The following is a 25,623-nucleotide window of genomic DNA, read 5'->3' as shown; positions in this document are numbered from 1 at the left end:
GTGTCCCCTACAGATGCAAGATGAGGAATTTTAACTTCCTGAATGTGGGGAGCTGCAGAAAGTATTTTTTTCTTCCAGCTGTACTGAGATATAATTGACCTACAGCACTGTGTAAATTTAAGGTGTACGACATAGTGATTTGACTCACATACATCATGAAATGATTACCACAGTGGGTTTAGTGAATATCCACATCTCATACGCATACATTAAAGAAATAGAAAAATATTTATATCTTCTCCTTGTGATGACAGCTCAGGATTTATTCTCTTAACAATTTTCCTTTATAACTTGCAGCAGTGTTAATTATACGTATTATATTGTACATTACATCCCTAGTATTTATTTACCTTATAACAGGAAGTTTGTCCCTTTTGACTACCTTCATCCAGTTTCCCTTCCCCTCCCCTCCCCACCTCTGGTAACCACAAATCTGATCTCTTTTTCTGAGTTTGTTTGCTTCTTTTTGAAGTATAATTGACTACAACACTGTGTTAGTTCATGATACGTAACACAGTGATTCGATGTTTCTATACATTTCAAAATGATCACAAGTCTAGTTACCATGTCACCATATGAAGATATTACATAATCATGGACTATATTCCCCACTCTGTACATTTCATTCCCATGACTCATTTATTCTGTAAGTGAAAGTTTGTGCCTCTTAATCTCCCTCACCTAATTCTCTCCTACCCCTACCCGCCTTCCCTGTGGCAACCACCTGTTTGTTCTCTGTGTCTATGACTGTTTCTGTTTAGTTATATTTGTTTTTTTAGATTCTACATGTAAGTGAAATCATACAGTATCTGGTTTTCTCTCTCTGATTTATTTCACTCCACATAATACCCTCTAGGTCCATCCATGTTGCTGCAAGTGGCAAGATTTCATTCTTTTTTACGGCTGAGTAATATTCCATTGTGTATATATACATCTTCTTTATCCCTTCATCTACTGATGGACACTTATGCTGTTTCCATATCTTGGCTACTGTAAATAATGTTGCAATGAACACAGGGGTGCAAATATATTTTCAAGTAGTGCTTTCATTTTCTTTGGATAAATACCCAGGAGTAGAATTGCTGGGTAGTTCTCTTTTTAATTTTTTTAAGGAACCTCCATACTGCTTTCCATAGTGGCTGCACCAATTTACATTCCCCCCAACAGTGTAGGAGGGTTCCCTGTTCTCCACATCCTCGCCAACATTTATCATTTGCGGGACATTTTTGAGCGGAGGAGAAACTAAGAACTCTGGCACTGGAGCATCAAAGAGGTAGCAGTGGGCAGAGTCAAAGGGCAAGAGGGCGGGTGATGGGGGGTAGAGGCAAGAACAGAAGCCAAGCTACAGCCTTTGTCTTCTCCTCTGGGCCATCTGAACCTCAAGTTCAGGAAGCACTCCCGGACTGCCCGGCCCTCAGACATATTACTATTCAGTGATGGTAACTGAGAATTACTCCCATAAGCCTCCGACCGACCTTCCCACCTGGACGGCGAGCTTCTAATTCCTCCTGCTCCGCATGATGTGCCGAGTAACAGTGTGCTTCACGAGTGAAGGTTTGCAAGGAGCCGCCCCAGGGAGACATAAGGCCAGGCAGCTTCCCTTTAAATCGAGGCCAAAGCAAGAAGAGCCTTCATTCTGCGGGCAGCCGGCCTTGGGTTAAGGGACCTCGGCCCCGACCACCGGGGAAGGTCTCCCAAAGTAGAGGGCTCGGGAAGGGCGGAAACCAGGCGACAACCGGAAGGGCGAGGCCTCCACTTACTCTGGGACGAAAGCAGCCGAAGATGACGGACTGGAAAGACCCCAGGACTGTTGGGAGGAAACGGGGAGCATGGCGGGAAGTCAAGGCCGACCGACTCGGTGGGAAGGGCTGAGCCAGAAGCGGGAGGGGCCGCGGCCACCGGACCGGACCGGACCGGGGCGGGGCGGGGCAGGTGGGGCGGGGCAGGTGGGGCGGGGGCGGGGGCGGGGGCGGGGGCGGGCGGGGGCCGGCGGGGCGGGGGCGGGGCCCGGCACATGCGCACCGCGGCAGCGCGCGCCCGAGGAGTGGCACTTTTTAAAAGTGCAGCCCTGAGGCCAGCCCGCAGCCGCCAGCACCTCGGTCCGAAGCCTGGTCCCGCCCGTCCCGGCCTCAAGCGCCCCCGTCCCACACCAGTCCGGCCCAGGCCAGTCTAGCGCGCACCATGCCGGTCAAAGGAGGCACCAAGTGCATCAAATATCTGCTGTTCGGATTTAACTTCATCTTCTGGGTGAGTGAGCGCAACTGCCGCGCGCTCCTATCCGGGGCCACCTGTCCGCCCCGGGCACCCGGTCCACGGTTGCGGTTGCCGGTCACCGGCATCGCCTGCGCAGGGGAAGACTCCTGGCCGGAGGAGAGGGCACTGCGGCCGCCAGCTGGCTCCTCGGCGGGGGCCGAGACTGGCTGGGAGGGCGCGTTGGTCCGGGGCTGGTCCGAAGCGGGGCGGGCAGGGGGCTCGGGGCCCTAGTGAGCCGGGGGTGGGGGGTGTGTGTTTGCTCCCACCCCGATCCCCTCCGAGTGCAGGAGGGAGAAACGGAGCACCCCCTCTGCTGGGGACTCAAGGCCCTGCCCGAGGGGGACTGTGGCGGGCAGTGCAGCTCGTGACCCGGGTGGGGTCCCCCCGAGTGGCCGAGGCCGCGGGGAGGGGAGGATGCGGACCCTCCAAGGGACTAAGGTGGCGCCGGAGGAGCTCAGTGAAGGTCTGTTGGCACCTTTACGCCGGAGAGCAAGGGGCGCGCCGGTCGCGGGGGTCAGCGTCCCGGGCCCAGTCCTTGAATGAGCGTCGGGATCCCTCCTCCACCCCCGAGGAGGAGCCTTCAGGCCCCCATGCTCTCAGACTGATTCTAAGCCGGCGTGAGAAAGTCCGAGCTCCCTCGAAACTACCTGAAAGACTAGCTTGTCTTGATTTTTTTTCCCCGAAGAGCGATAAGTATCTGAGCTGGCGAGAACTCCGGGAGAGTTGGGGAGGGGTGGGGCAGATGCCTATCGGCGCCCTCAGTAGGATGAGTCCTGTGTTTCTCCATTTCCGGGAGAGATCAGGTGCCGGCCTCACCCCCTTCCCCGCCAGCCCACCCAGCAGCCGAGCGGGGCCACAGGGAGTGGACTGTCACCTGGGGAGGACGCAGGCCAGGGAGCTCTAGGACTCCCGCTGCCGGCCACTCTCAGCTTGTCTGCAAATGGGAAGGCGAAGGCCGGCAGCAGGGAAGGGGAGCGGCCCCTCGGCACCTCTCCTTGTGGGATTAGGGGCCACCCAAAGAAAGGAGCAAGGAATAGGGGACCTTGGTGTCCGGGTTCCCGGGCCACATCCCCTGCTCACAGGTGGACAGTATTTGCCCCTTTGCAGTCAGGAAAGCATTTGGAAAGGCAGGCCCTGTGCCACTCTCGATAGAGATGGCTGTAGAAGCAGGGGCGACCCACCAGAGGCTTGTAACAAAAATGTGCTTATTTCCTTGGAGCTGCTTCCCCATGAACCCCAGGGAAAATCTCCTGAGATTTAATCCTCTCTCTGGAGCTGACGGGGTATGAGATTGACCTGCCCTTGCAAGACTCATCACACCCAACACCTGCTCTAGTGAGGACAGTGCATAGGTGTGCCCTGCCCAGCGCATGGTCTGCTCTAGAGAGACCCTCCTGTGGTGGGCACCCCCTCCTCCCGGGTGTCCCTGCCAGCCAGCTAGCTGCCAGCCTTGGCTCTCCCCTCTCCCCAACTCCGGCTCTAGGAAAGAGCGTCGAAGGCTCCCTAGCCCCGCCCCACCCCGCCCTTGTCCTTTAAGGAGTTTTCCTCTCCCTCCTCCCTAGCGCTGTCTCTCCCCTGCCAGTCTCTTGGTTACTCTTCAGCTATCTGCCTAGGCTGTGTGAGGGTTTGGGGCGTGGGGACCCACGGACTCCCAGGGTGCCTCCATACCCCCCGCCCCATGGCACCTGCAGAAACCTGGCGGGAGGCTCTCAGGCCACTCAGGTATCTGCTCAGCCTCTCACTGACTCCAGCCTGCCACCTCACTGTATCCAGACCTGCCCCTGCCTGGGCTAGGTGCTGCTGATGGGCTGTGTCATCTGAAACAGAAATGACTCATTCTGGGAACGGCTGGGTATAGAATTAGAAATGACTTTTGAGGTCATTCAGTCCAGCCTCTTCTTCACAGCGAGGAAGCAGGAACCAGAGAGGGGCTGACCTGCCCAGCGTCACGGGAACCCAGCCAATACCCCAACCCCTAGGTCCCTTAAGTCCTGTCCTCTTCCGTCTCCATCACAAAACCAACAAGGGGACCTAGTAACGGGTGGTGTATGGGGGTCAGCAGTAGCTTCATGTCTCTGAATTATTTATTGTTCAGTCATCCTGTATTCAGGTCCCTGTAGAGATGAAGCCCTCATCTCCCTCCTGGGAGGTGTTGGAATAAAGGAACACCATGATCCCCTTGTGCAGTGTGTTACTGCAAAGTCCTTTTCCAAATCTCATTGTACAGCCAGAGCAGGTAGCATTATCCCCATTTTACTGATGACCAGGAAACTAGTCCCCAGAGAGGTTCCACGACTCAGCCAGGGTCATGTGGCAGGATAGCATCAGAGGTAAGTTTGAAGGCAGGTCTGGTTGGCTCCAAGTTCAGCACGCTTTCCATCACCACCTACTGCTGTACCCAGCTGAGTGGGAATGAAAGGAGGGTGGCAACAAGCTCTCAAAAAATAACTTTTAAGAGAAGCTATGACCTGAGGGAACTGCTTGCTTGGATTGTTATGACGTCATCACTTCCCTTTCTCCCTTGAGACCAGGAATGTATAAACTTCGTGTTTGGGACCTGATGTGGGCCTTGAAGAGCAGGAGTTGGGAGGCTAGGGGCCACCAGGACCTCATGGACAGAGGATGCTGAGGGGTGGTCCGGCAGGGATCCAGAGAGGAGAAGCCCACCTCAGCAGCAGTGGGATGATTGGGGCGGGGGAGGGGAGCAGGGTACCTCTTTCCTGGCCCCCACTCTCATCCCTGTGGGACCCTCAGTGACAGCAGAGCCTGCACTGCCTGCCCTCCCCAAGTAGGGCCTCTGGTGCCCGCAGCTAAGCCAGCAGTCAGGCTGTTCTTCCAGTGCCCCCAGGACCCTAACTTCCCAGCTCTCTTTCAGTTGTTTCTGGGTTTCCTTCAGACCTCTTTGCCTACCCACCCTCCAAAAAATTTCCATGGGGAAACATTGTACGATGCCAAAGGGGCAGCCTCAGCTGTACAGTGGGGAACCGGGGCTGGTCCAGGCCAGGAGCAAGGCCTTCACATTCTACCCCACCCCTCACCCCTTTGTTCCCTGCCTCTCACCCGTCTCCTCCCTCACTGATGGGAATAGCAGGGAATTTCTCTCTCCCGAGAAATGGTGTCTCGCAGGCCCAAGGCAGGCTTCACGGAAACAGGCACAGAGGCCTGGACCAGAGTTCAGGCACCTGGTTGTTAGTCCAGCTCTGCCCCCAGCTCACTTTGAGCAGGTCACTTTTGAATTCCAGACCTCAGTTTCCTCATCTGTAAAACCAGTGGGTTGGAGCAAATGGTCCAAAAAGGTCCCTTCAGTAGCTCAGTCTACGAAACCAGCCCCACCCCCAGGGCCTACAGCAAAGGACATTCCCACACAACCCGAAATAGGAGTCAGGAAATGGAAGTGTGCAGTGGGTACCCAGGCTTGACTCAGAGCGTGGCTTCATTTCATTCAGAGGCCTCTTGATGTCTGGGGCCTGAGTCGTGCCTCTCTTTCCCGTTAACCCCAAGTTCCCTCCACTCCCCCTGCGTGGGGTCCCTCTGTCTGGGGGGGTTCTCTGTTTTGGTCGCCCTCAGCCTTTTGTGGCAGTGCTGCCCAGTGGTCAGAGTGGCTCTGGGTTGGATTTGCGCGTCACCGGGTGGAGCTGGTGCCTACCCCCTGGGGTTGCTGTGGGTTACATGAGCGCATGCGCGTGATGCACTTAGCCCAGGAGCCTAGTCCTGGATGAGGAGTAAACTTCCAACCGTAGCTTTTGTCATCCCGGTGTGGAAAGGGGGTTGAGGAGGTGGGGAGGGTGGGAGCAATGGCCTGAGGAAGTGTGGAAGTTGAAACCAGAGAGAGGTAGCCAGGTGCACACCCCACATCCACACACGTCCCCCCTTCTTCTCGTCCTGCATCACTGCCAGCCTCGTTCCTCCACACACCTCTGCGATTCCCACATCAGGAGCCTGACTCCATTTCATGTGTGGCCGCCCGTCTGACTGTGGGGCAGCCCCACTTCTGAAACTAAAACTGCGTGCGGAGAAATCCGGGATGCGGGGTCCGGGCGGGGGATGGACGAGCGGGGTGGCACTGGCAGAAGCCCCTCCCACCCAACCTGCTGCTTCACCCAGAAGCTGTTTGCCTTCAGTGCTGGACTGAGCAAGCAGCTGGGGCTCTTGCGTGAAATGGCTTCCACCTTTGGCACCCAGACAGCCCGAGCCCGGCTGTGTTTGCGCAGAGGCTGGCAGGTTTGGGGAGGCCAGGTGTCTGCATCTGCTCAGGAAAATAAGACTTCTCCCTGCCCGGACTCCTGAGGCTTTCCCCCCACTTTGCCCCGCGATGGTTGTCAACAACAGATTGGACTCGTGATTTGGGGGATGGGGAGAATTCCTCTACACGCGCACACGCACACATGCGCTCACGCACACGCACACTCACCTGGCACCATTCCAGACCTTACCCTCCTGTGCTCAAAGGAAGCAGCTGCCGGTTCAGACCTGAGTTTGGAACTGCTTTGATAAGAAGCCCTTTCGAGGGCCGTCCTCACCCGAGCACTTACTCTGCTAAACGAGTCTTCTGCGGCTTCAGACCTCACACATCACCGGTCTCACATCTTCCTTTTGTGTCAGATGCAAATCTTCACTCTTAACACACAGAGCTGTGTGTCCGTGTTCGATTTGTCTGTTTTCCTGTTCGATTCCATTTTACAAGGAGGCACGGTTTTGGGGATTGGTTGCACAGTTTGGGACTTAATAATACGCCTGGGACTTAACAAAAGCACCTTTTCTGCCAAAGAGCACAAGCCTTGACCGTCTTTCTTGGGTGTGTCTGGCTGTGAGGACGTCACGGGTTACCGTGGCTTCTGTGGTCCTGTTGCCTCCTTGGTGGCTGCATGTTGTGGAGAGTCTGGGGAAAGGAGCGTGAAGAAAAAGTTCCAGGAAGCTGCATGTTTTTGTGCCGTGTTCCTGCCTCCCCCCGGGGGCGGGGTCAGGGGAACTTTATTTGGAGCCGCCTCAGGTCTTTTCAACCAAAGACTTGCAGAAACCGTCTTTCCCTCTTACAGAAGAGCAATGACTTCATGGTTTGGGGGTTTGAAAATCTGGGGAAGAGCCTGTCGAACCCAGGTTCACGCAGAGTAATCATTTGCAACTGAGGGAATTAAGGAGACCAAAAGCGCTAATCTAAACAATATATATTTTTTTAATTTATGTTTTTAAAGTCTGACTGCAGATCACTTGCCTGTTTCATTCCGTGGAAAAAGTAATGCTGGTCCAGGGACATTTGCATTTTCCGTCAAGTGATGGCAGGCAGCTGTGGAAAGCAGCATCCTGTCTCCAGATGAGATAATTTTATTTTAATTACATCCATCCAGTAATTCCTCCCCTCCACCAAAGAAATACTTAGTTCTGGATAGTTTTTTGTTTGTTTTTTTTTTTTAAATAAATTTATTTATTTTTTATTTACTTATTTTGGGCTGCATTGGGTCTTCGTTGCTGCGCAGGCTTTCTCTAGTTGCAGCGAGCCAGGGCTACTCTTCATTGAGGTGCATGGGCTTCTCATTGCAGTGGCTTCTCCTGTTGCGGAGCACGAGCTCTAGGCACGCGGGCTTAAGTAGTTGTGGCACATGGGCTCAGTAGTTGTGGCTCGCAGGCTCTAAAGCACAGGCTCAGTAGTTGTGGCACACGGGCTTGGTTGCCCCACGGCATGTGGGATCCTCCTGGACCAGAGTTCGAACCCATGTCCCCTGCATCGGCAGGAGGATTCCCAACCACTGCGCCACCAGGGAAGTCCCTGGATAGCTTTTTAAGTACTGCTTGCTGTCATCCTCGACTGGCAGGTCCGAACATTTTGGGGGAATCCCATGAAATCAATGAGACCTGCCTCCAGAAACACACAGTCCCCGTTTTTTTGCTTTTTTCTCCAGAGACCCATGAACCTCCCCATATCAAACACCACATATTGGTTTCCAGGCAACCCCTGCTCTGTCCGGAATCCCACGTTTCTGCCATGAGCTGTGGGTTGCCTCACTGCTCTCCAGGACTGCGCAGGGGAGCTGGGGGGACTTTGAGGAGGGCATTAGAGAGCCCCTAAGTTCCCCGAGGATCAAGGGCAGCCCTGACTGGAGCTCTGGCCTCCCCACCCATCCTTGCTCTGACTGTCAGCTTAATCCTCGCCCAAGGAGTGGCTTGGACTCGAGATTAATTTAAGGAGTGTTCTGTATTCCTAGTCCTGGAGCTTGGGCGATTTGTCTGGAGCTTGGGTGATTTGTCTTTGCTGGGAAAGAGCAGGGTCCTGTCTTTCCCACAAATGGAAACTAGAAGGCTCGGCTGGCCTTCTCTGGCCTTGCCCCTGAGGACTTTGGAAAGGGAGATGCGTCTCCCTGGCGTCGCTGGAGACGCAGACCTCTGAGTTGTGATGTACAGCCTGGCTAAGCCCGCTGACTTGGAGGAGAGGGGCCAGATCTGTTTGATCCCAGGGAAGATCCCTGCATAGAGAGGTGTGTGGACTGTTGACGTGGAGAAAGTCAGTCAATCCTTTTGCTCAGTCCTCTTGCCAAGCATTGTGCAAGGGAGCAGAAACGGTGTCCCTGGCTGTGTCAGGGAAGTCACCCTCCACAGCCTACCCGCTACACTCTCAAGGTCCCAGTATTCACCTCTCTCAGACCCAGGCAGATGGGGGCCATGACTTCTACCGAGCCCCTGCCTCCAAACTGCTGAGAGGAGGCCCCTTTTCCTCCCAGTCTGAGCTGCATGTCAGTGTCCAAGGGCAGAAACAACACCACGCGTGGGTCATAGGAGAAAATCCTTGACTGGGGGTTAAAAATATAATAAAGTAAATTAGACCGTTTTGGTGAATTCAAAACATGTTTCTATAGCATTTTAGTTTTAATTTATCTTTAAACTTACACTGATTGAATCAGTAGCAAATGATAAGGTTGATTTATTAAAGCTTTAAATGAAAGATCAGCAAAATCATACATAGTTGCGAATTCATTGCTTTTCAATTGAATAGAAGTTTGGGGGGTGTGTGTGTGTGTTAATTTTATTGAAGTATAGTTGATTTACAATGCTGTGTTTAATTTCTGCTCTACAGCATGTGTGTGTTTTAATTGAAGTATGATTGACATACAACATTCCTTTAGTTTCCAGTGTACAACGTAGTGATTTGACATTCATACACGTTGCAAAATGATTGCCAGAGTAAGTCTACTTACCATCTGCCACCATACAAAGTTACAGAATTTTTTTTTCTTGAGATGAGAGCAGCTTTCAAATTTGCAAAACAATATCACTGACTATAGTTACCTTGCTGTACATCATATCCCCATGACTTACTTATTTTATAACTGAAAATTTGTACCTCTGAATCCCCTTCGCTCATTTCACCCACCTCCCCAGCCTTCCTTCCCTCAGGCAACCACCAATCTGTTCTCTGTGTCTATGGGTTTGGTTTGGTTTGGTTTGTTCATTTGTTTTGTTTTCCAGATTTCATTGAGCATAATACCCTCCAGGTCCATCCATGTTGTCACAAATGGTGTGATTTCTTTCTTTTTTATGGCTGAGTAATATTCTATTGTATCTATGTACCACGTCTTCTTTATACATTTATCTATGGATGGACATTTAGGTTGTTTCCATGTCTTGGCTATTGTAAATAGTGCTGCAGTGAACATAGGGGTGCATGTATCTTTTCGAATTAGTGTTTTCATGTTCTTTGGATATGTAACCGGAAGTGAAATTGCTGGATCATGTGGTAGTTCTATTTTTAATCTTTTGAGAAACCACCACACTCTTTTCCATACTGGGTGCAACAATTTACATTTCCACCAAGACTGCACAAGGTTCCCTTTCTCCACATCATCATCAACACTTGTTATTTGTTGTCCTTTGGATAATAGCCATTGTGACAGGTATAACATGATACCTGATTGTGGTTTTGATTTGCATTTCCCTGATGTTTAGTGATGTTGAGCATCTTTTCATATGCCTGTTGGCCATCTGTATGTCTTCTTTGGGAAGTTTAGTTTAAAAGATAGTTTGCTATAGACTGTTTGCGCCTCTCCGAATTCATATGTTAAATCCTAAAGTCCAATGCAGTTTTATTTGGAGGCGGGGCTGTTGGGGGTGATTAGGTCATGAGGATGGGGCCCTCATGAATGGAATTAGTGCCCTTATAAGAAGAGGCAGGACTTCTCTGGTGACGGCAGTGGTTAAGAATCCGCCTCCCAATGCAGGGGACACGGGTTCGAGCCCTGGTCCGGGAGGATCCCACATGCCGCGGAGCAACTAAGCCCATGCGCCACAACTACTGAGCCTGAGCTCTAGAGCCCACGAGCCACAACTACTGAGCCCACGTGCTGCAGGTACCAAAGCCCGTGTGTCGCAACTACTGAAGCCCGCGTGCCTAGAGTCCGTGTTCTGCAACAAAGGGAAGCCACTGCAATGAGAAGCCCGTGCACCGCAACGAAGAGTAGCCCCCGCTCGCCGCAACCAGAGGAAGCCTGCGCACAGCAACGAAGACCCAACGCAGCCAAAAATAAATAAATAAAATAAATAAATTTATTTTTAAAAAAAAAAGAAGAAGAGGCCCCAGAGTTCCCTTCTCCCTTCAACCATGTGAGATTCTAGTGAGAAGACAGCCCTCTATGAACCAGGAAGCGAGTCCAAACCAGATGCCAAATCTGCTGGTGCCTTGATCTTGGACTTCTACCCTGTCCACAGTGCTTTGTTAGAGCAGCCTTAATGGACTAAGACAAAGTTATTTACAAATCCGAATCAAAAACACCTCTTCCCATCCAGGTGAACAACTGCAGTGTACCAGTTTGCATGCACCCCTCACATCCATGCCCCCCCCTGTTGTGTGGGAAGCCGCCCTCAGCAGAGTGTGTCCTGCAGGGACAGGAAACTCGTCCCCCTTAAAGACTCTTCCTCCTGCTCACCCTGATGCACTGTAAGCGCCTTCTTGTGATGTGGGGCCATGGATTTCAACCTGTTCCTATTATGCTCAAACTTTTTTTTCTTTTTTTAGCCACACTGGGCAGCTTGCGGGATCTTAGTTCCCCGACCAGTGACCAAACCCGGGCCCCCTGCAGTGGAAACACGAAGTCCTAACCACTGGACCACCAGGGAATTTTCCCTATGCTCAAAAAAAATTTCTTTTTAAATAAATGTATTTATTTATTTTTGGCTGCATGGGGTCTTCGTTGCTGCGTGGGGGCTACTCTTCGTTGCGGTGCGCGGGCTTCTCATTGCGGTGGTTTCTCTTGTTGCGGAGCACGGGCTCTAGGCGCGTGGGCTTCAGTAGTTGTGGCACTCAGGCTCAGCAGTAGTTGTGGCTCACGGGCTCTAGAGCTCAGACTCAGTAGTTGTGGCGCACGGGCTTAGTTGCTCCGCGGCATGTGGGATCTTCCTGGATGAGGGCGCGAACCTGTGTCCCCTGCACTGGCAGGTGGATTCTTAACCACTGCACCACTGGGGAAGCCCTCCCTACGCTCAGAGTTTTTAAAGCCTCCTTTCTACAAGCCTGGGGAAGTCGTCCCACACTCTACTTTCCCCCACTTCAATCAAATTATAGCCCTGGCTCCCCAAGACAGATAACCCTTAAGAGACCAGAAAACTCATTTCAACTAGAAATTACATTCTCTTCCAGAGCTGGGGAGGGACCCTTAGAATGGGGAGCTGGTGTGATCCTCATGCCTCTCAGGGCCCCATGCCCAGGGCTGTAAGACAGGCCTGCAGTGATGCCCTCTCATTCCCTTTGTCCTCTGCTGGCAGGATGGTGCTGTAAGGGGCGGGCAAAGGCTCTGGGTCCCACCTTCAGGCCATTCCTATAGGGATCCAAGGACAGTGGCCAATGGGCAGCTGCAGCGGTGTCTGCACTTGCCAGGCTTGCAGTGGTGGCGAAGCTGGGACGAGAAGGGAATGTACCAGCTTAGTCTGGAGAGTCTGTTTCCCAGAGCAGGGCTGTGGCCACAATTCTGGCCGGCCAGCAAGAACGTGCCCAGAGCTCTCCAGCCAGAGGCCAGCAAGAGGAGTCCCAGGCTCGCTCTCTAGACTCTGTCCATCAGGCTCCCCCAGAGAGATGCCAGACTCCGATGGCACCTGCAGGCCAGGTGGCCATGGCAGGTACCTTCCTGTCGTGAGAAGATAGGCCCTCTGCTCTTACATGTGGGCTCTCTTGGGGCCTTTACGGATCGAAGACGCCACTTTTGAAATAGAATCAGCTGTGACCAGGAAGGAGAAAGGATAAAAGTGAAAAATTCTGGCCCTGAAATTAACAAAATGGATCAAAAAGACCTTTGAGCTTAGCAAAATGATTGAGAATTTGGGCTTTGCAGTCAGACTGTTCTGGGTCCAGGTTGTAACTCAGGCACCTCTTTGCCATGTGATCTCAAGACAAGCTCCTGAACTTCTGTGCCTGAAACTTCTCATCTCGAAAACAGAAGTTAATATTACCTACCTGGTGGATCTGTTGAGAAAATTAAATGATTCAAGTGAAGTGCTTCGGGTGAGGCGGGGGACACAGCAGACAGTGGAGGGCTTGCTGTTTAATCATTGAGACTAAAATGAAGAGGGGATCGTGGCAGAGGAATAGGGCAAGGGGCATCTCCCACCACTCGGGGCCACGCGAGCAAGTGGTAACAGGTTCCACAGATGGAATGAGAGCTAGCTGGTCCGTGTGGCTAAAGTGTATCAGCAAGAGTGTGTGTGTGTGTGTGTGTGTGTGTGTGTGTGTGTGTGTGTGTGTGATCACCAGGCATCTTAGGCATACACAATGGAAAACACAATGGTATTCTGGAATTTAAAGCAAAACAGCCCCGAAACAATCCCCCACATCAGATGATTTTGGTTAAGATCAGAATGCCTACTTTCAGCAGAAAATGGATTTATGGGCTGGCTGACGTCTGCTACACGTCTGGCCAGTAGGCAGTGGAAACTTGAAACTTCTTGTTTAGAAGGAGGTTACCTTGGGCAGAGGCCTCCCTCCCAATCCCTCAGCCCCAAACGACTTAACACTGGCACCTTGTATTAGCTAAAACTTTTCTTCTCTTAGGCAGAATAAGGGCTCTGGTTTTCTTTTTTTCTTTTTTTTTTGTTTTTTGGCCACGCTGCGAGACATGCAGGATCTTAGTTCCCCGACCAGGGATGGAACCCGAGCCCCCTGCGTTGGAAGCGCAGAGTCCTAACCACTGGACCGCCAGGGAAGTCCCACCCAGGGCTCTGGTTTTTAAAAGATGCTGGCTCAGTCCTCAGGAAGGAGGATTTGTCAAGTCTTGAACTTGTTCAGACCAGGTCACTGCCTAATTTCCATAAAGGTGTGCTGAGAAGACGCTTACAAGGTCTTTCATCCTCTGCCACACCCCAGAGAGGGGACCAAGCTACCTCCCTTCCACCAGGGATGAGACAGGCAGTCAAGTAACTGACCTGCCTGGCACATGCTGTACATGTGACAGAGGGAGAGAACTGTCAGCTGAGTCGCTGCATACCTGCTGTGTGACCGTGGGCAAGTTACTTTACCTCTCTGAGCCTGTTTCGTCATCTCAAGCTGGGATGATCGGAACTACCTCGAAGAGTATAAGGCAGTCCCACCAGCATCCTCAGATTCAGAAGGGGCAGCAGGGCCTAACAGGAGGACTCTAGTCTCCCAATATTCCTCTTCTCCCTGGGAAATCTCTCACTATGTGCTTCCAGGAAATGTTCCCCTGTTAGCAAGCTGAACACAATTGCCCAAAAGAGGCCAGCAGAGCAAGATGGTGACACCCACAGGCTGTAGCTATTGAGCCAGCACCCCGCGTCCTCCCAGGAGGCCCCCAGGAGCATTAAGCATCACCGGAAAGGGAGGCCAAGAGGTCCACAGACAGGCTGAGCCTGTGCTCAGGAACCTGGGGAAAGTTAATTCTTTAGACTTATCCTACAATTTTTATTAATATTTTTTAATGTTGAATTATCTAGGCGGTGGGGTAGGTACCACAATCTTCTCAGTGTTTAGGGCACTAAATAGCAGAAGTCTGCCTCCCTGAGGTCCTGGCTTGGGAGAAGAGGGGGGGGGATGGTTGGATTTTGTTTTTGTTGCTGTTGAGACCTCCCCCCCTCAAGGTGCTGTATTGTGTAAAAGAGCAACACAGAGCAGCAGGGGGCGTTATGACCCAGGGGGATTATTGGGGGAAGGAGGGGTTGAATTGTTGGAAATGTAGATTCCTGGGGGGAGGCGGCCAGTTGGTGACTCTCCTGAGGCCTCACTTTCCTAATGAGGGTAATCATGCAACCTGCGTACAATAATACAAGGTCTTTGGGAGCAAGAACGGGATATTTAACGTCAAGTTATTATCATGGTACCTGGCTCATAGCAAGAGCTCAGCTGTCAGCTTCTGCAACTGTTGTTTAGTTACTATTACGTAAGGAGCTACCTCTCCTTAGAATTTTTCAGAGGTTGAAGTTATCCTAAGCACTCACATTCGTCCCCATCTTATTGCTTCAGCTCTGCGAAGCCGCATCACTGAGGGCATTGCTCAAAGCGGAAATTTTACCACTAGGCTTCCTCTCTTTCAGAAGGTGAAACAGACGACTTATCTTTTCGTCTACAAAATGCCCATTTCAGAGATTCCCCTGGTTTGGGAAAAGTGAGGGAGGGAGGGACCAGTTTGGGACTTTGCTTGGAGTGGCCCATAAGGGTGCCCAGTTGGCAGGGACCCCTCTTGTGGAATCTGCCCAAGAGGGGCGGCCTCGGCACCTCTCCTTCAGCTCTCGCCTCCTGCTTCCCAAAAGGGCTGGATCCCTCTTACGGAGAACTTTTTGACACCTTGAAGCCAGATCCCAGAGGGGACAGAGCCAAAGTCACCATTGCTTCTGTATGGACACCTTGGGAAGCAAAGAAAGGAAGATAGAACTGGCCCTGAAAGGTTCATTTCCCCTGGGACCCGCTGAGGGTGGGCTTGAGGCCACCACCTGTCCCGTGCTCACCAGAGGGAGAGGGGAAGGGGAGAGAGAGAACGGACCCAAAGGAGGAGTCCGTGGTCGTTCCCTCCCTTGGCCTTGGCCTTGGCCGGCATTGATGCCCTAAATTGGACTCGTCTAGCCAGCAGGCAGGGTAAGGTTTAGGTCAGAGCATCCTGCCAAATTCAAGGTGTCCAGACCAGACTCTTGTTCCCCCACCAGAAAATTTCTTGGGGGTTCCCATTCTTGCCGTTCACCAGCTGGCAGGGAGGGAGCACAGTGTTGGGAAGGGTGCGGCTCTGAGCTGCCGGCCACATGGATCTGGTTCAGAGTCAGCTCTGCCTCTTGCTGGCTGTGTCTTTTTGAGCCAGTTGCTTAACTTCTCTGTTTCACCGATAAAATAAGTGTGACGAGCAGATTAAATGAGGTAATATACTTAAATCACCTCCTGTGATGCAGGACACGAGTGAGTGCTCATAAAGAGTGACTGCTACTATTACTATATTATTTATTTTCCTTTCCCTAGCCTCTGGAGGAGTTACTAATGGACAGAAAAGCCTGCCACAGTCAAATCAACAGTAACTCTAGATAAACCTACAAGGTCATTGACCGTCAGCCTCTGCATGTGTTCTTTTTTTTTTTTTTAATGTTGTTTTCCTAGAATTTGGGGTGATTTGAGGAAGAGTTCCACTTCCATACACAACGGCAGCCTGTCCTGGGGAGAACGTAGGCTGCAGAAATTGGGGAAGTTTTTGCCAAGAGCGCCCTGCTGCAGGGGCTGCCCGAGTCATTTTGGTGTCTGGGGGAGGAGGTTTCACCAGGTGAGTCTGTGGCTAGAGGCACGTGGAGAAGCCAAATGCGGGTTCTGACTTGAGCATTTACTGTGACTTCCCCACTCAGTGGGTTCAAGAGGGCGTTGTCTAGCCAGTATCTGTCTTTCTTACCTCTTGCTTCCTTCCTGCTTACCTGTCCCGTATCCTCCCCCTTAACTGTCACCATTCAGCAGCCAAGGTGGTCCTCAGCCCCAGTCCCCCTCCCTGGCTTTCCAGTGCCAGCAGGAGCCCTGCGCCCAGGGGAGGCTCACACCCCCACTCCGTAGCTTCGTGCCCTTCGGCACTGGCGTTTCAAAAGCTGGTCTCTGGGTTCAGAACCCCCAGAAAGAGCTTTTCCATTCCTCCAATTGTTCAGTGTTTAAATGAAAGCCTTAGAGCGGTGGTTCTGAAACCTGAGTGGGCAGCAGAATCATCTGGGGGTGCTTGTTAAAACATAGATTGCTGGGACTTCCCTGGCAGTCCAGTGGTTAGGACTCCATGCTTCCACTGCAGTGGGCTCGGGTTTGATCCCTGGTCGGGGAACTAGGATCCCACATGCCACGCAGAGCGGCCAAAAAAAACACAGATCACTGGGCCTCACCTCACTTGGGTTTCTAATCAAATAAGTCCAGGACGGGGACAGCAAGTTTGCACGTCTGACAAGTTGCCAGGTGACGCTGCTGCCACTACAGCTGGTCTGGGGACCACGTGTTGAGAACCGCTGGCCTGGAAAAAAGTCTCCCAGTGGCCTTTGAGGATACAGGCTTCTGTAGATGTGCAGCTCAGAAGAAGCCCCAAGGGGACGAGATGGCCCCCAGAAAGATCATACTCACGGGGAAGGTGGGGGACAGTTGTTCTTCAGGACTGTGATCTCTGGGGCTTTTCTGTTCATCTCTAATAAAACTAACGTTAGTAATATGCCCTGGTTGGCATCTTTCAGTTCTGCCATGAACGAACCGTTTACTTTTTTTTTTTAATATTTATTTTATTTTATTTATTTATTTGGTTGCAGCAGGCGGGCTCCTTAGTTGAGACTCGCAGGGTCCTTAGTTGCGGTTTGCCGGCTCCTTAGTTGCGGCATGTGGGCTCCTTAGTTGTGGCAGGCAGCTCCTTAGTTGCTGCAGGCGGGCTCCTTAGTTGTGGCATGCATGGGAGATCTAGTTCCCTGACCAGGGATCAAACCCCGCCCCCGCCCCCGGCCCCCTGCATTGGGAGCGCGGAGCCTTAACCACTGCGCCACCAGGGAAGTCCCTAACAGTTTACTTGTGATCCTTAAGGAAAGCAAGTCATGGCAGTTTTTTTCTGATCAGCATGGAGTTTGGTTTTAGCTGTTGTTATCCTGTGCGGCGGGCCTGGAGAGGGCAGGACTCCAAGACCTCTGCTCCTGCCCAAGTGCTTCATCCTTCCAGAGACACCAGCTCAGGGGAGGAGGGTGCCGGGAGAGGGTGAGAGAGGCGTTGGGGAGCCGGCTCCTGTTTGCTCTTGCCAGCAGTGCCCGGCCCAGGCTCCTGACGGTGAATCAGCCCATCAGGCTTGGCACACTGTGCTGAGCCAGGGTTGCCATGGAGATGGGTGAGGCTGGAGCCCACAGGTCTAGGTGGCCCGACTTGTTGCTAAAGGCCGTGTGAACACAGAGGCCCTTATCTGCCCTCCCGAGGCTCCATCAGGCGTGAGTGGTGAGGCAGCTTGCATCCTCAGGGTTCAGCCTCTGTGACTTTCTGGGTGGCCAGGGGCAGCTAGGCTGAGGTCTCCCAAGCCCAGTATGTTAACAAAAAAATCCAGGGCTGATACGGATCTTACCGAAGAAAGGAAGTAAAGAGGTCAAATCCCCTCCCTCTCTGTGATCTGCTCCTTCAGTAACTGCTTCCTGCAGCGTGAATTCGCTCACGGAAGCAGCCTGGGATCCCAGGAAGGACAGAGGCCTGCACTCTCGGCCAGCCGTGTCCCTTACCCTCCCCGCCCCACTTCTCTCCCCCCATCCCGGCTGGTCCTAGTGGAGCTCTGGAGGCATCTCCCCCAGCACACCGCGCTCACACAGACCCACAGAAGACAGACCCCCACTGTCCTCAATCGCCTGTGCCCACCCAGCCGCCTTCTCAGATCAGAGAACGACACACAGCTGAGGCCGCCAAGAGCCGTGACTCTCCCCACTTCTGTCTTCGTGTCGTTCGCAAGGTTTATTATTATTGTTGTCATCATTATATTCCCCACAGAATCTGGCTGGCTCTAGCACTCACGGTTGTCAGAGTGTTTTACACGTATCACTTCATTTAATCTTCCCCTTCAACCTCCTGGGTCAAAGGCAGGAAAGTGTCAAACTCTTTTTTTACAAATGGGAACTCTGAGGTTCAGAGAAGCTACGGAGAGTGCGTAGTGTCACACAGCTCCTAGGTGGCAGCGCCGGAATTAGCCCCAGAGGCCACGCTACCGTCCACACGTGCAGCTCTTCTCAGCAGAGATGTGCGTTCTCCTGGGAGCGCTCGGATGCCCCGGGATGGAGCGGCGGCGGATACGTGTTTACAACTCTGCCAGGTGATTCTCACATCACCCCGTGGCTGGCACCGGTGTGCAAGTGACAGGGGACAGAGCTAGGGCCCCCCGCTTCTTGCCCACGGTTCTTTCTGTCATGCCACCTGTCCCTTACTAAAAAGTCTGCTGCATCCCTTTGACCAAAGTCACCAAATAGCCAGGGCTTCACAGAAGGACAATGGGACATAGGAAAGAAAGCACTGCCTTCTCCCCCGACCCCCTCCTGTCACCACCGCCCACCTCTAGCCGCTTCCAAAGTGGCAGATGGGACCACTGCAGTCTGAGGTCAGCCTCAAAGGAAACTGCTTGTGGAGAATGATCTGCCCTGCACTTCCTGGGCCAAGACAGCTGGATGGAGAAAGCGTCCATGAGTATTTTGTCCTTTTAAAAAATGTGTGACCCATCAGGTCATATTACAGAAGACAGAGGGAACCGAGAGGAAAGAGGGCCAAGCCAAGACCACCCAATGTGTTTGCCTTGGGAGGATTTTTCTTTGAAGTGGGGTTTGCCCCACGGGGAGACATGGTTCCTTCCACCTGAGGGATGGGATGCAAGGCGACACGTACGCGCGCGCGCACACACACACACACACACACACACACACACACACACGCATGCACTCTCTGAAACCTCTGCAGTCAGCCGGTTGCCCTTTTCCTCCGTGTCACCTCCCACCTTTCTGCACGCTTGGCGTTTCGGGCGGTAGGGTTCACAAGCACCTCCTTGGGCTCCAGCTGAAATCGGCTTTGCAAACTCGGCAGGGGGTCCAGAGAAGCCAGGTGCCCCTAAGCAACACTGCGCTTAGGATTTGTTGCTTAGGATTTGTTTTCAATTCGCCCGTTGGAATTGGAGGCGTTTCCTTTAACCCCAGGTGTGTGTTTTAGTGTAAGATTTCTGGGCCTGTCCCTATGGGTCTGGTGTGACTCACAGAAATTCCCATCTCTGCGTGGGTGCCTTGGGCGTGTTGTGCTTTCAGCCAGGGGAGAGAAGAGGACAGGACAGGAAGCCGGGCCGGCCTGGGACGGGGCTGGACTTTCAGGCCTCCTGCAGCTGGCATCCGCTCCAGGTGACTGGACTACCTGTGTGCTCGGCAAGGATCGGAGGGTCATTCCAAGTACTCACAAGGTGGGATCCATACACTCCAGGTTTTATGAATGGTTTCAGAGTGTGTGAACTCTAGAGGTTGTATGGAAAATTATAGCGATGCTTTTCAGACTTTTTCTGAGACTTTCACCCAATTCTCAAACATCTGTCATCCAGAAAAACTTCAGAATCATAAATTCACAGATATTCTAGAGTGGTGAATTCAACACCTATCACCAGACATCTAAAACGTCACATATATATATTCTTCTTAATATTTATTTATTTGGCTTCGTCGGGTCTTAGTTGCGGCACGCGGGATCTTCGTTGCGGCATGGGGATCTTTACTTGCGGCATGCGGGACCTAGTGCCCTACCAGGGATCGAACCCGGGCCCCCGGGCGTTGGAAGCACAGAGTGTTAGCCACTGGACCACCAGGGGAGTCCAGTCACATATATTTTAGAGTGAAAGAATTAAACACCCATCACCACTTGAATATTGCTATTAACAGTATAAAAATATCCAAAGCTATGTATGTTAGAGGTTTACTTTATTTAATTATATCTAGTCACCTTTAATAAAGTATTATTAAATTAAAAATGAATGCATTTTAAAAAAAAAGGATTGGAGTGTCTAACTGGACTTCGGTGGGCAGTGAGCACAGCAGGGCATGGACTTTTTATAAACATAAACCCTCATTTTCCAAAAGACTTGATGTGGACGTGCCCCTAAATCTCACTGTGACGTTCATCACATACCCTCATGGCTCTTTCTCAGTATTTATTCTGGGCAAGTAGTTGTTCTTTGTAGTTTCTGACCCTCGTTGGGAGATGTTGGAAGATGGGTCTGGATGACAAGCCGGTGGGAAAGGAGGCTTGTCCAAGGTGAGAGGACCCAGGAGAGGAGATTCTGATGGGCTTCAGAGCTTCTCTTTCATTGAAGTCATCCTTCACTTATTGACTAATGATTTACTAATGACTGTTTGGTCCCAAGTATGGATGGGGTGCAGGGGAGCTACTGAAATGACCCAGAAGTCATCCTGCCCTCCAGGAGAGTGTAAACAGGAAGGGAGGGAGCGAGGATTCTGGGGAGGACCAGTGCGGGGTGGGGCTGGCGTTTCCTGGGGAGGAAGCTGAGGACGTCTTGGTGGGGAAGCAGCTGGCCTAGGTGGCCGGGACAGCCTTCCGGGAGGAGGGGCTCCCTCCAGCTGAGGCGGGATTTACGAGACTTATTTGGGAAACTTTGAGGGATTCCATCTAAGGAGCAGAGGAGAAGGAGGCAGGGTTCAATGTTGTTACTGCTCAGAGATCCAAAAGTGCGAGGATGGAGTAGAAGCCTTAACACTTGGTGACAGCCCAAGCCGTCTGAGCCTTTCAGAGGAACGGCCACTGTCCTACATGAAGGGCAGGGGGCCCCACGGGGACTCCTTACTGAGTGAGGACATGGAGGTGGTTTAGCTACAAGCTCGGGGTTTAAAGCGCAGAGCAGTTGGAGCAGGAGACGGTTTGTTTTCTGGGTTTTTTTAGGATAGACAGACCTGCCCATGTGTGTTGGCAGAAGTAAGTCAGAAAGAGAAAAACAAATATCGTATATTAACGCATATACGTGGAGCCTAGAAAAATGGTACAGATGAACCGGTTTGCAGGGCAGCAATAGAGACATAGATGTAGAGAACAAACGTATGGACACCAAGGGGGGAAAGTGGCGGGGTGGTGGGATGAATTGGGAGATTGGGATTGACATATATACACTAATATGTATAAAATAGATAACTAATAAGAACCTGCTGTATAAAAAATAAATAAAATTAAATTTAAAAAAAAAAGTGAAACAGTAGCCGAGACAGACAACAGAGGCAGGAAAGAGGTGGATTAATGGGGCAGGTTCTTGAAGGAGATGGGAAGCTTTGAAGGAGAGACCCCACCATACACACACACACTACACACATACACGCACACACACAGAGTTTTAGAACAGCTTTAGAGGTACAGAAAATTTGCAGAGATACTACAGAGGGTCCCCTTGTACTCCTCCCCGTCTCCCCTCTTGTTCACAGCTTATATTCCCAGGGCACATTTGTCACAGCTCAGACACCAGCATTGGTATGTTACTCTTAACTAAGCTAGACTTAATCGGATTTCACCTGGTTTACCAGCCCGGTCCCCTTTCTGTTCCAGGATCCCACCCACAATACCACATGATGGGTGTCCTGTCTCCTCCGTCTCCTCCGGCCTGTGACAGTTTCTGTCTGTCCTCATTTTTCATGACCCTGACAGTTTTGAGACATTCTGGTCAAGTATTTTGTAGAATGTCCGCAGGTTAGGTTTTGTCTCGTGTTTTTCTCCTGGCCCATCTTCTAAGAAGAAACTGAGCGTGCCTGAGGAAATAAAGAAATCTCCAATAAAACGACGGGGAAAGCTGTCCTTCTTCCCTGCAATATCAAATGGGTGGGACCTTTTCTGGCCTGAAGGCAGAATGCGTCCCTTTGGCTTTTGTTGGCAAGCGGTAACCAGCCGACTGGGCAGAGCCTGGGGCTGGGAGTGGAGGGGCTGTACCTTCTACTTCTGTCCCCCCACCAGACCGGTTGGTGATGGTGGGCAGGTCACTGCCCTCTTTCAGGGACCCCTTGAGCAGGGAATTGTTTGAGCATCCTCGGCCCACGCACTCTATTCCTGCCGTGATGGGTGAGAGGCGGGCTGCAGCCGTGGCCTCTGCGTGGCTGACATTCTTGCCACGCGCTGTTCATTAACCCTGGAGGAAACCGTCAACTTCTTGGGCCCCCAGACCCCTATTTCCTTATTTTATGGAGTCCCTCAATAACTTGCTGGCACCCTTTTTTTTTTAATTGAAGTATAGTTGATTTACAATGTTGTGTTAGTTGCTGGTGTACAACGAAGTGATTCAGTTATGCATATATAGATATTCTTCTTCATATTCTTTTCCATCATGGTTTATTACAGGATATTGAAAACAGTTCCCTGTTCTATATAGTAGGACCTTGTCGTTTATCTATTTTATATATAGTAGTCTGTATCTCCTATTCCCAAACTCCTAATTTATCCCTCCCCCATCCCCTTTCCCCTTTGGTAACCATTTGTTCTCTATGTCTGTGTGTCTGTTTCTGTTTCATAAATAAGTTCATTTGTGTCATATTTTAGATTCTGCATATAAGCGATATCATGTTATTTGTCTTTCTCTTTCTGACTTACTTCGCTTAGTAGGATAATCTCTAGGTCCATCCATGTTGCTGCAAATGGCATTATTTTATTCTTTTTTGATGGCTGAGTAGTATTCCATTATATATATATGTGCCACATCTTCTTTATCCATTCATCTGTCGATGGACACTTAGGTTGCTTCCATGTCTTAGCTATTGTGAATAGTGCTGCTTTGAACATTGGGGTGGCACCCTTTTTTAAAGGTTAAAGCTCTTTTTGGTGCTTGCTGGTCATTCCTGTTTGGTTTCTCCTAGGACTCAAGTAGCTGGGGACGAGAGCCAGGTGGGGGGCTGGGGGGACCCCTTTGTGCACACCAAGAAGTGTGCCCTCCTGGGAAGTGCTCTGAGCTCCCCGATAGCACTGCCTGCACACCGGGAAGGCCACTGTCAAGTGGTGTCATGGCCCTGTGACCTCCAGCCAACTGAAGCAGTTTCTCCAATAGCGTTCCAGAAAACGGGGCAGATGTTGACAGCATCCCTTCAGGCCAGTTAACTCAGTAATTCAAACAAAACGGGCAGCAGTGCTCATTTCTCTGTGATTTTGGTGAACCGAATCTCCAGTCCCGCCCCTGTCCTCCCTTCCTCCTGGGTTTCTTGAACCTTCCTCCTCGCTCATGGTGAGTTTTTAGGCGTAAGAAACTGAGATCTATTACTGCTTTTTCCACTTCTTTTTTTTTTTTTTTTTTTGGTCACACCACGTGGCATGCGGGTTCCCCAACCAAGGATCGAACCTGCACCTCCTGCAGTGGTAGCGCGGAGTCTTAACCACTGGACCGCCAGGGCAGTCCCATGCTTTTTCCACTTCTGCAGAGCCAGCCACTTTTCCTTCCTCCTGATGTTAGGTCTGGGGTGGTGTCCAGATGTGGCAGGACCCTGGACTCCTCTCCTGTATCTGGCCTTGTCCTTGGCCGGGGTGGGACCTTCTGGGACATTGTTCTCCACAGTGTTCTTCTTGCCACCTGTGCGTGTGGACCAGGTAAAAGGTAAACGACTGGCTCAGGATCCTCAAAACTAAAAATGGAAGTTTCGTTCGGGTGCTGTTACCTGTGCATGGGATCACTCCCAAAGAGACCCAGCTCCTGGACTGACAAGCTTCTGGGCAGAGTGGGGCTGTCATCATCTTTTTTGTTTTGTTTTGAGCAGAACCACTATCTTTACGTCATCATCTTTTGTAGCTTCGTTCTTTTGGATGGGATTGTTTTTGTTCTTCTTGTGGTGACTCGTTCAAGAATTTTTCCAGCAGAGTAAGGGGTGGATGAGTAACTTTATCCACAGGGAGAATGACTGGAGGATAATTCTTGGATAAGTGCAGGCAGCCTAGAGCAGAAAGGACGTGAAAGGACACGGCTCTCTCAGGCCCAGGTGCTCTCAGCGACAGCCCCGCCAAGATAAGGGCGAGAGGGGAGACTGAGGCCAGGGCTTGTGGCTCAGTGCTAACCACAATCTAGGACTACCTGCAAGTGCATGTGAAGCTCCAGCCTCCAGGCTTTTCAGGTTAATGCTTTCATATCCCCAAAGAAGCCAATGGCCTCCGTCTTCCATTTTCCAGGAATCTGATTGCGCCTACTTGTGTTGGGGGTGGAGAAAGGGGAACTACTACCTTATTTCTTATAACTAACTCTCCAAGACCCCAAGGGAGCTAGACCAGGGTCTTGGGTCTTAGTCCCCAGTGCACCGAGATTTCCCAGCTGGGCCCCTGTTCTAAGACGTCCTGAGAGTCAGGAGAACCCAGACTGAACCAGAGCATCTGGGCTCACCACGCCTGTTTGCCAGATGGGAGAACTGAAGCAATAGAACTCTAAGGAATTCCAGACCCTCACTGTGGACACCGCTACGGGTATAGACAAAGGTTTTTTTTTTTTTTTTGGCCATGCCACGCAGTATGCGGGATCTTAGCTCCCCGACCAGGATTGAACCTGGGCCCTCCCTGCAGTGGAAGCACAGAGTCCTAACCACTGGACCGCCAGGGAATTCCCTGTAGACAAGGTTTTAACTCTACTGCAGTGTGAAGTCTTGGGTCGCCCCTCCCACTGTTGCTGTCTCCACTCTCCACACAGCACGTCCTAACCCGCTGCAAAGTCATGGGAAAAGGAGAGAAGCAGAGAGAGAGTAGACTGCGGGCTGTCCTGGCCCTTGGGTCAAAGAACCCAGCTCCCTGAGGAGGAGGGTTCTGACACAGGGTGCCTCTAATGAGGAGGGTGTGCCAGCGAAACCTGGGGCTGGGCATTGGCCCTGAGCCCACACACCCTCATCCAGCCGGCCACCACCCACAGCCTGTGAGTCACCCCAGCAAGCCCTGGTACAGGCCAGCAGCAGTGGGGAGGGGAGCTCAGCTGGCCTGGCGGGGCTTGGCAGGGGGCCTCCTCCCCGGCATCAAGTTCAGCAGTGCCTGACGGGCCAGGATTGATGCCTCAGTCTTTCCTTACTGGGAGAGTCTACCCTTTAGGGTCCAGTATCTCAACTTGCCCACCTATGAAATGGGATTTTCACTAAATTATAGGATCAGACAATCCGCTGGAGATTTCTTGTCTGATGTTTACAAGGCTCACCCATAAGTAAATGTCCACCTAAGCCTGGAGTCGGGTGGGTCAGCTTGTTAGGCTTCCCTGTGTGAAGACGGAGGCACCAGATGTGGGTAGGTTTCACTGAGCAGCATGGTTTAGTCCGGAATCACAGCTGCCGTCACAGCCCAGGGAGGTACCTACGCGTTGGGCGATTTTTTTTCTTTTTTTTTTTTATTGTCTGGTACATATACAGAGGAGTGCAGAAAACACAAACAGTGTGAAGGATAATTGTGAGGTGAATATCCGGGCCACTACCACC

General features: G+C 51.6%; 1 protein-coding gene across 1 annotated transcript in view; it reads left to right on the top strand.

Annotated features, from left to right (window-relative positions):
- Positions 1–2,032: 2,032 nt before the first annotated feature.
- Positions 2,033–25,623, top strand: part of CD9 (CD9 molecule) — a 35,581-nt gene continuing 11,990 nt past the window's right edge. The window contains exon 1 of the mRNA XM_082421580.1: positions 2,033–2,247. Within this exon, the coding sequence (XP_082277706.1) occupies positions 2,182–2,247 (66 nt within the window). The 5' untranslated portion in view covers positions 2,033–2,181. The remainder of the gene's footprint in view (positions 2,248–25,623) is intronic.

Source organism: Balaenoptera physalus (assembly GCF_965194825.1).
Source record: "Balaenoptera physalus genome assembly, chromosome: 13".
Classification (NCBI taxonomy): Eukaryota; Metazoa; Chordata; class Mammalia; order Artiodactyla; family Balaenopteridae; genus Balaenoptera; species Balaenoptera physalus.
Note: the sequence above shows the minus strand (reverse complement) of the source record. Positions and strands in the feature narration are given on the sequence as shown.